Here is a 17586-nt window from a genome sequence, read left to right on the forward strand (position 1 = left end):
TTCTTTCTTTCTTTCTTTCTTTCTTTCTTTCTTTCTTTCTTTCTTTCATGTTTGCTTATTAGAGACAGAGAGAGAGAGGGAGTGCACACAAGTGGGGGGAGGGGCAGGGGGAGAGAGAGAATCCCAAACAAGCTCCATGCTGTCAGTGCAGAGCCTGACACACGACTTAATCCCACAAACTATGAGATCATGACCTCAGCAGAAATCAAGAGTTGGACACTTAACCAATTGAACCACCCAGGTGCCCTCAAAGGGTTCATTTCCCCATGAAATTTCAAATTTTGGATTCCCATTAGAGAATCCTCCACATGTGGCCCCTTGGCTTCCTTGGGGTAAAGAAATTGAGGCAGGGCCATTGTACTTTGTGGATTGGACTGGGACATATACAAGCAGATACTAGTTCAGGAGTAGCCTTAGTTCTAAATCTGGGAACTATGACTTTTGAACAGGTTTATGTGAGAGGGCTGTAGACTACTCCATAGTAGTCTACTACATAGACTACTTTGATTATGAGTATTTACTTATTGATTGATTGATTGAGAGAGAGAGAGAGAGAGAGAGAAAGCAAGCAGGGGAAGGGTGGAGAGAGAATCTTAAGCAGGCTCCGTGTTGTCAGTGCAGAGCCTGAAGTGGGGCTTGATCCCAGGAACCATGAGATGATGACCTGAGCTGAAATCAAGAGTTGGAAGCTTGACTGACTGAGCCACCCAGGTGCCCCTGATTATGAGTCTTTAATCATTAGTCCTTGAATGGAAATGGGGCCACAGCCTTTGTAGGTAAAGGCTAAAAACCTGTTTAGTCTAGCAGTACTGAGTTTATCCCTGTTCATGTTTAAGGTTTTGCTAATCAGGATGGTGCTTGACCTGATTGTAGGACTGAAATTTGTCAGCAGTTTGTGACTCCTTAGGCCTGCCTTGCAGCTTGTCAGGTCTCATTTAGTCTGTGTAGCAGCTATGTCTTAGCACATCAGTAAAGTCAGCACATATCTGCCAGGCTCATAACTCCCCTTGGGTGGCATATTCCTGAGGGAAGGAGGAGATTCACCTCCCATTGCCCATAATTCTCTGCTTCATGCAATCACTCAGTAGTTTATGGAGGGCATAATTGTACAGGGGTTAAAAAAAAGACTTTTCTCAGCCACCAGAACAAACCATTTTCCTCATGAAACATATCCTACTTGTGTGACCCATGTCAGCCTCTCATGTTGCTTCTGGCTTTACTTGGTGGTAGAGAAGGAAAGGAATCACAGACTTACTCTGATGTAAGTTAGATTTTGGCTCCACCTATCCTTTGTATCCTCATATGTGATTGTCAGCATTGAGAGACGAGGTAGGTACCTGCTGGTCCTGAGCCAGCCATTCTCTGGCAATGACACCTGAAAGGGCAGGCCAGGTTTGGAGCAGGCACATTCTTTGCTTTTGGACCAGTTGTATCTGGCCTGAGGGAGACTTAGACTGGTTTGTATGAGAGTGGAGAATTGTGGTTGGTGAGCCCCTCCTCCAGTGTCCCTGTGACTCCACTCAGATGCTTTAACCGAGGATGAATTTTGTGTGCCAGGTGGTCTTCTGACTAACCCACCCATTTGGTTCCCCTTTAGAGCTCCTGCAGCTCTGAACCTTCCCACAACTCTGCGTGAGTGTCAGTGTCTCATGTTGAATTTCCATCTTGACTCATCTATCTCTAGGCGAAGATCCCTGCAAAGATTTAAATTGGGAACCAGACCTTGAGAATGTCTGTTCAGAGCATTTCACAGCTTCTGGATAAATGCCTTTTCCTTCTTAACCCAATCTGTTTCTCCAATTCTGCCCAGCTAGGTCTTGAAAAGCCCTGCTTTGAGGAAGCTTCCCAACTGAGGTGGGTGCTTGTGCTATTTCTTACCTCTGAAAAGCACCTCCATCCTTTTAGCCTGCCTAGGACTCCCAAGAGCCAGATCCACTGTAACAAAGGACTGCATCGTTGCTTACACGGCTCAGGAAACAGAAATTGTGTGTCTATCCTAAAAGGCTAGACCACAGAGGAGATCTCTCCTTTGGTCATATGATGTCTGGCAGTCTGTGGGCCCTCTGTGGGCCCTGTTGAATAGTAGAAGAGGGAGCCTGCTTTTTTACCCAGAATGTACACGGACAGCTATTTACCACTTACTCTCTGTGTTTTTGGTGAAACATGGGAAGTTGGAAAGATACAAAAGTAATTTATGGTCAAAGCCATATAAGCTGTCTTGTGAAGTTTGAAGACCATGAACTAGAGATTGCAAATTTGTTGTGCCTCATGTCATAAACACATCTTCTCCTGTCTGAGCCTTTATTTTTCTGGAAAACTCAAGCTGCTTAGAATATGGGCTGAATGTGTTTGACTAGGCAGATGGACAAGAGAGGGTCGCATTAGCCTCAGGTATAACATCTAGAAACCTCAGCCAGGTCTTGGAGCCACTGGTGGATGAGTCAGGAAGAAGTAGGTTCATTAGGCAGTGTACTAGCTCTGAAGATCATTTCTAGTCTTGAGAGTTTGAGTTTCTTAGAATAGGAATTCCAGCCCCAAACCTGATAATGACAGCCACTTCTCCGGGCTCTTTGAGTGGGAGGGAATTCTGATTTAATCAGTCTTCCCTATATTTCTTGTTTTAAACCCTTTACCTCTTCTGGCTGAAATATGGGAAGCTCCTCTAAATTGGCTGTGACTTCCACTGAAATTTGACACTTTTCAAATGATTTTTTTCTGTATTTAGATGTGGTTATAGTTGCACTGTCAGTCCTTATCTTTTCTGTCACCCAGCCAGCTCCCGACTGGGTTAGGAGGTATTTGCTCTGCTGTTAGTGTTGGCTGCATAATGAGGTGGATGGTTAAGAAATGGGTTGTTTAGCATCTTTTGGAATCTAAATTTTCTTCCTGGGTTGAGGGGGAAGCAATGTTATTGGAAGAAGGCAGTAGGGAGGCAAATGTTGGCTCTGGAATCAACACTTTCTCCTCAGGATCTTGGATAAGCCAAGGAAATCATTCCTCCTTTAAAAGCTTATGTTATCTACCATATAGGGCTGGCTGTTCCACAGTGACAGTTTTTAGGGTGGCCCCCATAGCCTGACTGCCTAATTCTTGGCTATCAGGGCCATGTTTTACTGTAGATTGTCATGAAGAATGTTGCATGGCAGCAGAAGTAGCAAGATATGAGAGCTTGGTTTGGACATGCTGACTGAATCAAACTTGTCCACCTTCTGCTGGCCTAAGGAAGAGAAGGGCTTTCTCTCATTAGATCAGGCTCAGAGGAGGTAGAATAGGAATGGCTTCACTGGATTGTTACTGGTAATTGGAGCTCTATATTGAGAAGAATTCTGAGATTCTTTGGACTCAAACAGTGTTTTTGCTGTCCTGTGGGTGCAGAGTGGAAAGGGGTATTATATATTTGATGTATTTGGCATTTTAAGCTCCAGGGCTTCAGGGGTCCCTGGCTTATGTTTGGCATTATGTTGCAATGAACAACTTGAGTGCTCTTTGAAGATAAGGGCATTCAATTTCCTGATGAGTCCTGAGTAGAATTGTTGAGTTATTAGGAATTAGGGCCATGTGAGAGCCACCTGACTAGCAAGTCTCCATGGAGATGGGGCTGCCATTGGCAAAGAGGGGCTGGGAGATTTGGGATCATGAAACCGGAGCCTTGAATCGTAAACAGCTTTTGGTTAATGTGATTACACTTGAGGCTATCCTAATTCTGGATCCCCAAACAATCTGTGGTCCAGACTTCTGCAATAGAGGGTTTATGTTAGCCCACCCAGGTTCCCTTACATCTCTCTAATCACTGCCTTGGCACAGCCTAAGGGACTTCTTATTTTCCAGTTGGTTCTTTTGCTGTGGCTGTTCAGGAAGAACTGGACTAGGTATCTACTCTGAGAACATAGTGCTATTTGATGCTAACTGCACGTGGGCACTTCACCTGTTTTCCAGCTTCACCAAATGCAGATAGCAGATAATATAGATACAAAAACAAAAATGAAACAATCAACTAAAAAAAAAAAAAACCTAGCGTTTGTTTCAGTAGAAGGCATGATTGCCTTTGTATTGTGCTCTGGTAATTTCTTGCTGTGTTCTGTCTTCTGAGACTGGGAGCTCTTCAAAGTATAGATTGCTGGTCTTAAGTCTCTTTATAGCGTATAGCCCAGACTTGAGAGAGGTGGATAGGCAGGGGAGAAGAAGGGAGGGGGGAGAAGAACAAGAGGAAGAAATGGGGGAGGGGAGAGAGTAAGATCTATATTTAGCAAGAGGGAGAGACACTCACCAAGGGTGTGTGAGTGAGCTTGCTGGCGAGGTTTGTGTGTGCGTGAGTGTTCTGGGAAAGGGGGTGTGTGCGCCAGGAACGTGTGAGGAGAGCTGGTGCCCTATGGGAGGTTGCAGGCAGGAAGCAGCTGGAGAGGAGGAGGAGCAGCAGCAGGAGCAGTAGCTGCCCTGCTTTCCGTCTCAGTCTCAAAGCCCGGAATCGATTGGGTTAGAATTCCACATCCAGTTGAAGTTTGGCTGCTATTGCCTTCAGCAGGCTGGTCATCAGAGTCCCCCTCAGCAGAGGTGTGGACCAGATTGGATTTCTAGATTTGTAGCCAGCGAGACTCCTGCCCAGCCTTTCACTGAGGGGATTTCTCTGCTGGGCATTGTTCCTATCATCAACTTTGCACCATGGAGCCAGCCAGCTGGTGCAACTGAGAATAATAGCTCCCTGGCTCTGTTTGTCTGTTGGGCAAGCAGCCATGCTGTGGCTTAGAAAGTTCATCCTGTGGCTTCTCTGTCAAACCAGGGAGTGCTCCTGAATGGATTTCCTCTTAAAGACGGCACTTGTATTCTAAAACTTGAGAATTTGTGGTTTTAATGGTTTTTTTTTTTTTCCTTTTCATTTCTTTAACTCTTACTTTGGTTGCAGCAGCAAGGTAAGTGGTATCGAGTGTATGACTGACTGAATGACAAACAGGGACAAAAGCAAAGCATTTGTGGGTGGAATACAGAGGAGCTACATTAATTACATAACTGCTGGAGCCAACTTGCTGGTGGGGGTCATTAGAATGAGTGAAAAATGGCATACTCAGCCCTGAGGGTAGAATCTTCACGTGCATGTGTTTATATGCTGATAATCTGACTATCTGTTCTTCCTTGGTACTCTTACACTCCTGTATGTATGTAAATAACTTAGCCAGCCCTCTGAATGTGTGCATACTTGTATACAAATAATCTGTTTCCACCTCTTGATATGTCCATGTTTATAAATAACCTGATCATTCCTTCCTGTGTGTACATAATAGAAACTCATTCATTCCTTTTAAATGCTTATACACAAGCCATATCTTCCTCCATGTGCCTATATCTGTATCTATATATAGATATATAATCTCCTCTTTTATTTCGTGTGTGTGTGTGTGTGTGTGTGTGTGTGTGTGTGTGTGTTTACTCAGGTAACTTTCCTCTTCTGGTATATGCCTGTGTATATTAAGAAACCCTTCTATTTTTCCATTGTGTGAGTGTGTTTATACTGTTCTTCTGTCTGATGTATTAATTCTTCCCTCTCATGTGCATATTGCCATATAGACAGAAAAGTCATCCTGAGTTTCCTCAATCTTGAGTGTGTATACACATGCATAATAATCTGTCCATTTTCATCATGCATGTATGGTAAAAATAGCACTAACTATAGAATGTAGACCCCTTATTTATTTATTTATTTATTTATTTATTTATTTATTTATTTATTTTATTTATTATTTTTTTTTTTCAACGTTTATTTATTTTTGGGACAGAGAGAGACAGAGCATGAACGGGGGAGGGGCAGAGAAGAGGGAGACACAGAATCGGAAACAGGCTCCAGGCTCTGAGCCATCAGCCCAGAGCCCAACGCGGGGCTCGAACTCACGGACCGCGAGATCGTGACCTGGCTGAAGTCGGACGCCTAACCGACTGCGCCACCCAGGCGCCCCTGTAGACCCCTTTTTAAATCTTAGGTCTCCTCAGTGACCTTGGTCAAGTTATTTAGCCTCTCTGAGCTTCATTTTTCTCATTTATGAAATCAGAATGATCTTCCTTCCTGCCTCATAGGGTTCTGATGATAAAATATGTCATGATAAAATAGGAATCATGTAAACTATAAGATTCTAAACAAATATAATTTTACTATTGTTACATTTCCCTCTAGTGTGAGTTGTATAGGATAGTTTATCTTTGACTCAGCAGCATTGAGATTATGCTTTTGTCTGTGAGAAGTCTCTAAGTCTTCCCTGTAAAGGGTAGCTTCTATTGAAGTAATTAGGTTTCACCTGTAGTTTTGCCCAAAGTATTGGAAAGAAGCTACATATTGCTACAAGGGATCTAGAAAGGGTCAGATTGAAAGAGAGAAAAGGTCTCATCCTCTGCAGTTTAGGGCCTTAATACTTTGTTCTTTGTAGCCTTGAGGATTGAAGGTGTCATAAAATGGAAATATGCTACCTCCAGCTAGGATCAAACTGAGCAGGTGAAAAAATGAATAAAGAACAGAGCATTCTGCTGCCCCTGGGATGGCAGCCTGTAATGAACATCTGCTGCCAGGTTTTGAAGGCTCTCCATAGTGTCCCCCATCCCAGCCTTCTAGACCTGTGTGTCCCATATGGTAGCCACTGGCTATATGTGGTAGTTGAGTACTTGTCTTGGCAGACAGGCTACTCTCAATTGAGATGTGCTGTAAATGTAAGATATGTAACAATATGAGGATTCACCATGAAAGAAAGAATGCAAATATATGATGAATATTTTTTATATCGAATGCATGTTGAAATGATAGGATAATGAATTATATAAAATATATTAAAGTAAATTTTACTTTTTTTATTTTACTTTAATGTGGCTACTAGAAATTTTTAAATTACATATGTGGCTCACATTATATTTCTATTGGACACTGCTGCTCTAGACCTATCATTAGCACAAGGATCAGGGCACCTCTTCCAGCTGGAAGAACAAATGGAAGCCTCATGATAGCAACTATGGGAATGACAAGGAACCATGGCACAGCCTCTTCCTACTAGTCTCATATCCTAGAGAGATACAGACTAATTACCAGCCTCTAGCAGAGGCTGGGGCTGCCACTACCCTCTTTATTTGCCTTGAATGAGACTCCAGAAAAATTTAAGTATATTTAGGGAGAAGTTTCCAACTTAGTTTTTACAATAAAAAGGGGTGATAAGCCATCAGTCTAAAAATAAACCTAGAACTGGAAGGCAGCATATTGTGAGGGAAACAAAAGTGGACTAGAAATTAGGAGACTTGTATTCTAATGCAGCTCTGCCATCACTCGTTTATCCTTTCCATGGCACTGACTTCCCACTGTGTCAGGTCATATGCTTGGGATAGTAGTGCCCTGTGCCAGGCATTGGGAGATCAAAAACAAAGCACAGCTTCCATTGTAATGGAATTCACATCCACTGTGAGTCCTCAAGCAAGAACCTCCCATTCAGGGGGCTGCCAAAGTAAAACAGATGAACAAAAGCAAGGGTATCATTTTGGGTGAAGGGTTTAAACTTGGGTAATAGAACTTTTAAGAACCTAGAATAGCTGTCCTGCCTACAAGACTTTCACATTTAAAATTTAGGAAAACACTGTGATAGCTAAACAAAACTACTCCATAGGCTAGATCACAATGTAGTATGAGATTCCAGGCCTAGTACTGTATAAGAGTTTCTTTCAAATCTAAACTTCTCTGATTTGGTGTTCTGATTCCTTTTATTCAATGGCAAGATTTAATTTGTTTTGAGCACCCTATGTGCCAGGCACTGTTCTAGGTGCTGTGAGCAAAACAGTTCTATAGCAGTGAGCCGAACAGTCTCTACTCACATTCCAGAATAAAGAGGTAGGGGAAAGAGACACATAATAAACAAGCAAACAAACATATGATGTATCGGGTAGGTAGTAATAAGTTCTCTGAAGAAACTACAGCAGAGTAAGGAGATAGAGAATGTGGGTTTTTTTGTGGGGAGGGGTAGTTTTTAGAGGCTAGACATGCCTGCTCACATGCCTTCTTCAGTCTATTCATGAGAACCTTGAAGTAGTATGGAAAAAAGTATGATGATGCTTAAGAAAAAAACGTTGTGACTTTTTTAAAGGCTGTAAGGCATACTACATTGGGGTATTGCAGTAAGGGAGAGAGTTTGAGCCCAACTCTGAATACAAGGAAGACTGAGAATTTATAGCTAAGGAACAGGGTGAGGGTCAGTGAATGGAAAATTACTAAGAGGAAACATCAAGGATAAGGGGAAGTCTGGCTAAACTGACTTGACAGGAGTTTTGCTGGAGGCACACCAAGGTGGTGGTTAAGGAATTTGGTCAGATATCAAAGGTGAAGAATTTTCACTAAACTGACCCAGCAGGATTCTTGCTAAAAGTGGACTGAACAAACAGAGCTGAAGGTCAGGGACCTTGTCAGAAAGAGGACTCAGAGCAACCTGACTCAGGTTTGATCAAAGGAGAGAGTCTTTGTCATGAGTATCTGATTCTGGGTGCATATGTATTTGCTTTATGGTTGGTTATATTCCTTGGTATAGTAAACCTTGGTACTGCTGAAAGGGAGCGCTGGGCAGGGCAAGAATACCCAGCTCTCCTGACTGGCATTCATTCTTCATTTTGAGGTCTTGATATTCCAACCCTTTGAAGGCTGCATCCTCCCTTATGGTACTGTATGTTACCAGAGGTTCTGTCTCCTCTCTTGTACACAATGTTTGAGGTTTTCTTTCTTTTACCGTGTCCAGCTTCTGGCCTATAAATGGAGTTCCTCCTAATGCTGATGAGGAAGGATGGCCTGTCCTAGGAACTATAGTACCTAGGACCTTGTGATGCATTTAATCTAGGGCATTTTTTATTCCCTTTGGCTAATCTCACTTTTCATACTACGTGACCCTGATCACTTTCTCTGACAGGAATCTTTGTAAGCATTGATGCTTTCCCAAAGATTAACATCTTAAAAGTACCCAAACCTGTTGTAGCCCTAGAAATCCATTCCTGCCACCATATTAGCCATGCAACATAATTGGTAAATGGCCCAGGAACTGATCTGACCTCTATAGAAGGGAGGTGGGAGGTGCTGTCAGAGTTCTTAGCTCTCTGCCTTCTGGGCTTGTTTCACACAAAGTGAGAGGCTGCTTGATACATATACAGAGTTCTGGCCTGTTCCCAGAGGTCCCCAGCTGTTTCCTCCCAGCCAAGATTTGAGTCAGAAGCAATTTTACAAGGAATACTCGCATTCCTAATCACATTTATTTGGTAAGGCAGAGAAAGAGACAAAAGAATCAGCCATTTCAGAAAACTGAGTTTTTTTTTTTTTCTTCTTGACTTTTTTTGGTACGTTGGTGCTGATGTGACTTAAGGGTTTATTCCCTGCCATAGTTTTCAGCTCTCTATTGTTGAAGCTTACTACTTTTAATTTATTTATTTTATTTTGATGTGTTCCCTTTTCAAACGGAGATATCCCTTGAAAGGATTTCCTTATTTTTCCTAGGTTTAGTCATTCCTTAGAAAGATAGCAGAAAGGAGAAAGGTGTGGTCACTTTTTAGAGTGTGTGCATGAAGTTTGAAAAGTTGACTAGAGTAGATAGGCTAATAGGACAGGGCAGAATGACAGCTCTGGGTATCTTGAAGGAGTCCAGAGGGTCAAGTTGAGCTGGGTGGACCCCAATGCCTCTTTATCCCATTCTGGCTCAAATATTACTTCTTCTCTATGGCTTTCCCTGTCCTGATTTTGCTGGGCCTCTCACTGCCCCTCCATTCCCCCATCATTGGAATTAATGTCTATTATCTATTGTTTATTACAACTTTCATTATAACATGTTTTGCTTTATTTTGTGATGGTGAATTATGCCTATTCCTTCTCCAAACCTTAATATATTAGAAAGCAGGGACCATGTGTCTTACATTCCTGGCACATAGCTTGGTGCCTGACAAATCAATTGAATTGATTTAGAGATCAAACTGTCCTCATTCTTTGGCCCTTGTTATTTTATTCCTGTGGACAGTAGTAGCAAAGAGAGGCTGGGGGAGTAGGTGGACTTGACTTGGGCCTCTTGGCCCTAAGGTTTGCCCTTTCAGCCTATTCTGGCTTCTGGTATCCTATTGGGTTCTGAGCAAAGTAACTGGTTGATTCTCTGGGCATTACATTGAAGTCTGTCCTCTGCTTCAAAACCTAAATATCTGGATGACCGAGTGGGTTTGGTGCCTTTGGGGAACCCATATCCCCAGGAGGTGATTCTTAAGTTCATTCAGAGTAGCGATTACCAATTCATAAGAAGGTTTGGGGAGAGTTTGTTTAATATGGAAGCAAGCATCTTTCTTTGAGGCTGGAAGAAATTGCTATGGCAGCTCTAGTTGGAAGTTTCCTATTTGTTAGTAACGTAGGAAACCAGGCAGCTTTGCCTTCAGTCCTTTAGCAGGCTGTAGGGAAAGACCCTGAACACAATGACTGTGCCATTTGCCCCTTGTATGACTTGCCAGACAGTGTTGTGGGCACTGCAGTCTTGGAGGGGACAGCTGGCAAGACTGTCTAGGAAGTTAACCAAGCCTATCTGGAGTATTGATCTGAAAAACAAATAGGCCTGAAGTTAACCTGGCCTGCATTGAAGCAGTAGCGGGAGAATCAGTTTCATTTTTGTTCCTGAAAAGCTGCTTTCTCTGGACTTAAATGGGGCTGGTCTTGGAAGACCTGGCAATGGGTTCTGGGCCTCACCAGCCTTTGAACAGAAAAACTTGCCTCCTATAGGTATCTGTCCCTTCTGCATGCTTTCAGACTGCCTGAGGGAACATGGCAAGCCCCTTGTCACCTGAGCAAAATACTGGGAACTGAATGTTTTGCTTCCTTTTTTAATCTTAAGGAAAAAGAAAAAAAACTTCTAGAAGAAAATAGGATTAACAAAGAATGACACATGTCAGTGGTATGATTGCAGGCAGTGCTACAGACCATTAAAAGAGACTAGGAAAGATAGAGGTTTGGGGCTAGGATAGAAGTCATGGTTTACTCAAATCATACCTTTTATGGGTGGTGGCATGCTTGGTAACATTCCTGTGACTATTTTCCCTACTGTACAGGTGAGGAAACTAAGGAACAGAGAAGTCAGGTGTTTAATCCAAGATCATTGGTGGAGCAAGACCTGACTTAAGTCTTTTGATTTTCAATCTAGTAGAACTCGCTCATGGCTTCATGTGGTCATACACAGAACTTTCATCTTGGTTCAGTAAGCAGTCTTTCTCTTTGAGACAAACTTGAAAGGCTGATTACCAGTTCCAGTCCTTACTGGGCCAGGGACCTTGTTCAAAGCTAATACCAGGTACCAAGACCAAAGCAGAGGCACCTAGACCTTGCACAGTTGGGGGGAGTAAAAGAGGGTAGCTTTGGAAATACAGATGTGCGCTTGTGGAAGGAGAGAAGGAATAATTTGATGAGTCAGTCTTAGAATTGGTACCTTTGCTGTTTAGACAGCTAGGCGCTAATCCTAAGACCCAGCAGTTCTGGTTGTGCATATAGAACATCTCCTCTTTATCCCTCTCCCTCCCCCTGTCACAGAGTACAGTGAGTTGGCCTGATTAGGGATATAGCTGATCCTGGCCCTTTGAGACATAGGAGTAAATCAACAGTGCTTAAAAGGCATTAATTTGGCCTCTGCAGTGCCTCACAGAATGGGTAGCATCCTTAGGTGAGGAATTCCTAGACGGAGCAGAATTTTTAGATGAGCTACAGGGAAGAAGGGAAGACATGAAGTGGGAATTAATCTAGTTTCTGACTTTTGGTTCTTGGCCTAGTTATTTCCAGTAAAAGGGGTCAGTTTGATCTTTATCCCAAGTCTTGTGACTCATGCTTCTGATTCTTCCTAGTCTAGGAAAGCACAGTGCTTTTAACTTTTAAGCCCACAAACTGTAGATGGTGACCTTTCCTTAAAATGAATTCCTGTGGGAGCTGTCAGCTTGTGTTCTTCACAGGCAATTTTCCCCTTTTGGGGTTAACTTGAGTACTGGGAAAAAGAAAGGGAGGCAGGAGTTGAGACAATTTAGAAATACAGATCAAATCTAGAAAATGGGGAAATCATCTCCGACTGAAGAACATGAAGGATTACATGTCTCCCACCAACCAGTCTTACCCCTCCCAGGGTAACCTAGCAGAGGCAGAAAGTATTGGCAGTCCCATGCATTCCTGGGCTCTTAGCTTTTCTCTTTGTACTTTATACTCTGCTCCTTCCCTACACTTTGCATGTTTCCAGTAAAAAGGAAATGGATAACCACCCCATATAAGGTAATAGTCATCTTTACCTCTGTGGTAGTCCCTGGTAGCTTAGGGTATTAGGGGCAAGTCTGGTGGCAAGCTGTCTTCACCTTTTTGGAGAACAGCAAAGGACCTTGGAGCCCTCTGATATAACCAACTTCCTTCCTGTCCTATGCATTGTTTTCTCTAGGCCAGAGGGCTAGAGCAATCCTCTGTTACTCTGGAAAATCACTTAACCTGGTGCTCTGAAAGAGGCATTAGACGAGATGCACTGTGGAGGAGGAAAGCCAAACCTGTGTGTTGATTAGGCTGCACCAAGCCCTTGGGGACTATTAAACGGAGTTCAGGACTCCAGGCTGTTCCTGAGCCTCCTTCATTCCCTGCTGTGTGTCCACCACATGTGTGTCTTTGGCCACATGCCCCTCCAGATCCAAACATGCTTAATGTACCTGAGTCTGGACAATGACTATGCTTATATAATACCACCTTACTCTAGAATTAAGTTTAGAAAACTTTTTTTCTCCAAGTTTGAAATACTTGCCATGGTCTTTTCTCCAAGTGAAGGGTTGCTGCCACTGAGCAAAGGGAAAACACTTTGTGCTATAAGCACAGGCAGGAACCAACATCTGAGTTGCTGAGTTTTCACCAGAACAACCAACTGAGAAAATAAACATTGCATGTCTTGTCTTTGTCTTTCACTGTGTATGTAATTTGAGCTTTGGTAGTTAAACATCTATTTGTTCATTCCTGAACCCGACCCTGGTGTTGAATTGTAAAGGTTCAGTCACTCACTGACCTTACCCACCTACTTCCCAGGAGTTTGTCTTAATCTTGATGTTTTTGGGTATTTGCCCAGAACACAATGACTTTATACATCATTTCTCTGATGGGAAGCCAAGGAAAGACAAGTGACTGCCTACAGCCTTTAAGGCCAGCTTTGGGAGACAGGTCAGGGTTGACTTCTACAGTCTTAGAAGGTAATATTCTTATTCCTGCTTGACAGTTTGATTCAGATTAAAATTATTCTGCTGCTTTCTGACCTGAGTGCATTATTTTCCTTTTTCATTAGCTACAGGATAAGAGTCAAGCCAGGATCCAGGGACATGTGCCGGGTTTGGAGACTACACATGGGATCATTCCAGGCAGCACTGTGGGCTAAGCCCAAAACATCAGCCAGCCTTAATTGCTAGAAATAGACTGAAAAGACTAGGACAGGTTATTGCCTTCCAGGACAATCTCTGGTAAGCATTCTGACCAGAAATAAAAGGAAGAAGCAGAGAATCCCTCAGACCCTGAGGGAAAAAATGAAACGATTGTTGCAAGAGTCAGAGGAGGAAATCATGGTCACCTTGGGACCCTCCTCCAGGCTGTCCCCAGATAAGGCTAAGTCAGAGACTATGTGTGGCATCAAGAGCAAGTCCTCAGGCCCTACTGAATCCTTACCAGAGGACAGCTCCCTGCTCCCTCACTGTGGGTCCACAGCCTCAGCCATTAGTGCGGATAGAGATGGAGGCCTGGCCCAGCATTGCAGCTTTGAGCAGCAGACCAGCAGTCAGCTTCCTCTGGGCTCCACTGCCTGTGCTTCAGGGTCGGGCTCTCAGGACCTCTCATCTGTCAGCATTAGCACAAGCTGTCAAGAGCCCTCAGAAAGGAATCAAGCCAAGTCCCTTTTGTCCAGAGGCCCTCACCAAGGCTGCAGCTGTGAACAGCGAGAGCCTTTGGGGGATATAGTAGACTATATAATCAGAGAGCTACAAGGCATCAGCCGTCTCCAAACTGAAATTGCTGAACTGCAGCAGCACTTGAGCCAAGTCCGGGGTTCAGTGGATGAAGTGTCTAGCTGTGTAGACTCAGTTCTGAGTGAAATAGAAGGCTTGCAGGTGGGCAGCAGCTCTCTGGCTAAGGTATGTGTGGGGGAAAAGGCCCAGGAACCCCATGTGGACAGACCCAGTGAAGAAGCCATTCTGTATCTGTATGGACTTCCAGAGCAAGATGGGGAAAATACCATGGAGCTGGTGCACAGCTTCCTGGCCATGCACCTCTGTGTTAATGGCATGCAGTGCAACAGGTACATCAAAGAGGCTTACAGGGCAGGCAAAGCCCCAGCCCCCAGGCCTACTGTTGTGAAACTTGCCCATCTAGAGCACAGAGACTTCATCTTGCAGAAATCCATCCTTTTGCAGAGTGTAGGGGTCCGGATTGCCACCAAAGAAGAACCAAGCTGGCCACAGTGCTATAAGAATCCCCCAAAGGAGTCTCTGTCATTTTTGCAGCAACTTCAGGACCATAATTCAAATTCTTTAAACCAGCATGAATCACTTCTTCAGATGGAAACAGGGGACACAGGACCCATAACAGGAGCATCTCAAATGAGGGCTCAAAATCAACACAGAGAACCTCAAACCCCTGAGCAGCAAGGCCTTTCCTTCCCACCCGAGAATAATTTCATAAAGTCAAGTGATGTGTCTAAGCCAGGAGATGAAGTAAAAGGAACATTAGGAACCTCCCAAGTTATCATTGACAGTTGTGGTGGTGAGCTGACAGGGAAAGAGGCTACTCTGTCCACCTTCCATCAATTTGAGGAACCTTCCCTAGTGTTAATCTCAAAAGAGGGTTCTGGGACATCCCAGGTTTTCAAACAGTCCAGCGAAGGATTTGAAGTATGTAGTGTAGGAAAAAGAGGAAACCACTGCAGCAATAAAAGCAAGGCTGGCAGCTGTCTGTCACTGTCTGGGTTGCTGAAGACAGAAGACGAGCTCCTGGCCTGTGAAGCTGGGCTTGATATTCTAAGCTCAAAGCAGCTTGAGGACCTTTTGACAGACAAGTCCAGAAGGTTTGCAACTCTGAGCCGTGATCGCATGATGGAGGAAATTATCATAGGGCCTGAGACTTTCAGTGACATGGTTCATATTGACTTGAATGAGGAGGAGGAACATGCTACTCAGGTCCTTAAAGATGTCTTTGAAAAGTCCTCCTGTGGTCTGGTTGGCTCGCAGGAGGATGAAGATCTAGAAATTAAGTTTTACAAAAGCAAACTGGGCCGAGCAATTCATCACTTTCGTTCAGCTCTGCAGGGTGTGTTTCAGAAGCTTGAGAATAGTGGGTCCATCAGTCCTGAGGACCTGGAAAGCAATGAAAGTGGTTCTCAGTCAGAGAACAGTGATAGACTTCTTGGGATGTTGAGTTCAGAGGGTGCACAGGATTTCTCTGTGGAGAGCCCTGGGAGTCAGGAGAGTGAGAGCTTGCTCAGTATGGTCTCTGGTGGAGTGGGCATCTCTTCACAGAGAGACCAAACCTTTCAGGATCCCAGCAACTTCTCTCTGGCTTCTAACTCCTCGCCTATTGCATATGCGTTGCCAGGTTTTGCTCTGGCTCCATGTCTGGGAAATGAAACTTGTTCCAGGCCTGAATCTCCCAAGCAGGGCAGACTAAGCCTAGAGCAAGTGTGTGCAGAGACCATCTACCTCAACAAGTGCATCAACAACTTTAAAAATGTTCTGAGAGAGAAAAGACTGAGACAGAAAAAACTTTTGCACGAACTAGTACAGAAGGCAAACCATCTCTCAGTAGAAGACATACACTCAGGTATTCCAAATCAATGTTTAATGGGGTCATAGCTGGCTGGGTATGGTCTCCATCAGACAAGTGTGAGACCCGGCTTGGTGGTGAGTTTCACAAGGTGATGGGGGAGGCCCACAGCTTAAATCCGTCTAAATTACTTGAATACAGATTTTTAAACTAATCCTGTGGGAACTGGAGTGAAAGAGGGTTCTAAAGCAACAGGAAAGGGATTCCTATCTCAAACGGAACTTCCAATCTTTTGGGGGTGGGTGCGGCTTTAGAAGCTACCTTTTTAAAAGAGGGAGGAACATGTGGTCAGAAGTAGTTTACAGCTGCAGGACTTTTAGGATATGCCAGTGTGAAGTTGGTGTGTAGGAGGCAGGAATGGGCATGTTGCTCACAGGCACTAGAGGGGCTGATGCAATCCTACATTGCATTTTAAAATTATTCTTTTCATGGGTTTCTTGCTGAGATAAGATTGCCAGTTCCCCAGGAGTTGATGGGCCATTGTAGGAATTTTCCTTATCCTGAACTTTCTTCTTCCCAGTACTGGACTTCACACAGAACTTTATTTTCGACTTGAAGCTGTCCAGTGCTTTCCCTGCCCAAGAGCCGTCTGCCTTTCACAGGTCATATTCCTTTTCTTCCATCTCCAGCTAAAGGCTTCTCACCTAAATTGGAGAATGGAATGGTTTTGAATCAAGAAATGAGAGAACTTTTTTTTTCTAGGCAGCATGGAGATAATGTAGTTTTAAAATTATTTCTCCCAATCAAAATTAAATTTATCCAAAGAGCATATGCTGTATTCATCCAGTTTTGAATGTAAATGGGGTTGTCCTTTTATGCATATAACCTGATTAATGTTCTTAAGGGAGAATTAAAATTATGAAACATATTGTGTTGACAAAGGTGTGAGGGAACAGGCACTCATACATTGCTGGTGGGATGGGAGTGTAAATTGGTATAACCTCTAAGGAAGACATTTGGCAAAATGTATCAGAATTCTACATACCCTTTGTGCCCCAGAATCACTTCCAGGAATATATCCGGCAGGTTTATTTTCACATGTGGAAAGGACATGTGTTCTATTTTTGAAGCATTGTTTTTAGTAGCAAAGAGTGAAAACAATGTTTGTTAAGAAAGACTGGCTAAATAACTTACTGGCACCCCCTAACAATGGAATACAGTACCATATAGCTATAAAAAGAATAAGGTAGCTCTTTACTGAAATGGAGATATCTCCAAGACATATTGCCATATGAAAAAACAAGGTGCAGAACGGTATGTATAAGATGCCCCACATTTGTATAAAAAAGAGAGGGAAAGAATACACAGACCCATAGTGTCTGTGTCTGTTTGTGTAGGATATCTAACAAAGATACATAGGAGACTGATACCTAATTGCCCATAGGGAAAAGTACTAGGTGAAAAACTAATGAGATGAAAAATAAATTTTTTTCCCACTGTATATCTTTTTATGCTTTTTAGAATCTGAATAATGAATGTAATACCAAGTCATAAAATTAAAAAAATCACATGCTCCTTTCAAATATCCCTGGATCTACTCCTTATAGCTTATCCAAAAAGTCTAGGGGCACCTGGGTGGCTCATTTGGTTATTTGTCCGACTCATTCTCAGCCCAGGTTTTGATCTCAGGGTTGTGAGTTCAAGTCCTGCACTGGGCTCTTCACTGGATGTGAAGCCTACTTGGAAGGAAGGAAGGGAGGGAGGGAGGGAGGGAGGAAGGAAGGAAGGAAGGAAGGAAGGAAGGAAGGAAGGAAGGAAGGAAG

The 17586-nt window shown here is 43.4% G+C and overlaps 1 protein-coding gene across 12 annotated transcripts in view; it reads left to right on the forward strand.

Moving 5' to 3' along the window:
* The window catches only part of UNC13B (unc-13 homolog B), a 158237-nt gene that overhangs the window by 90950 nt on the left and 49701 nt on the right, over positions 1 to 17586 (forward strand). For 2 of the 12 annotated variants that reach the window (XM_040481603.1, XM_040481604.1), the window contains exon 1: positions 13435 to 15820. The exons of 8 other annotated variants lie outside the window; for them this stretch is intronic. In XM_040481603.1, coding sequence (XP_040337537.1) covers positions 13540 to 15820 — 2281 coding nt within the window. In that variant the 5' untranslated portion in view covers positions 13435 to 13539. Of the gene's footprint in view, positions 1 to 13434; positions 15821 to 17586 lie in introns of those variants that run through there. 2 more of the 12 variants (XM_040481601.1, XM_040481602.1) reach the window with 1 other exon arrangement.

Source organism: Herpailurus yagouaroundi, unplaced genomic scaffold (assembly GCF_014898765.1).
Source record: "Herpailurus yagouaroundi ecotype Mexico unplaced genomic scaffold, PumYag 160, whole genome shotgun sequence".
Classification (NCBI taxonomy): Eukaryota; Metazoa; Chordata; class Mammalia; order Carnivora; family Felidae; genus Herpailurus; species Herpailurus yagouaroundi.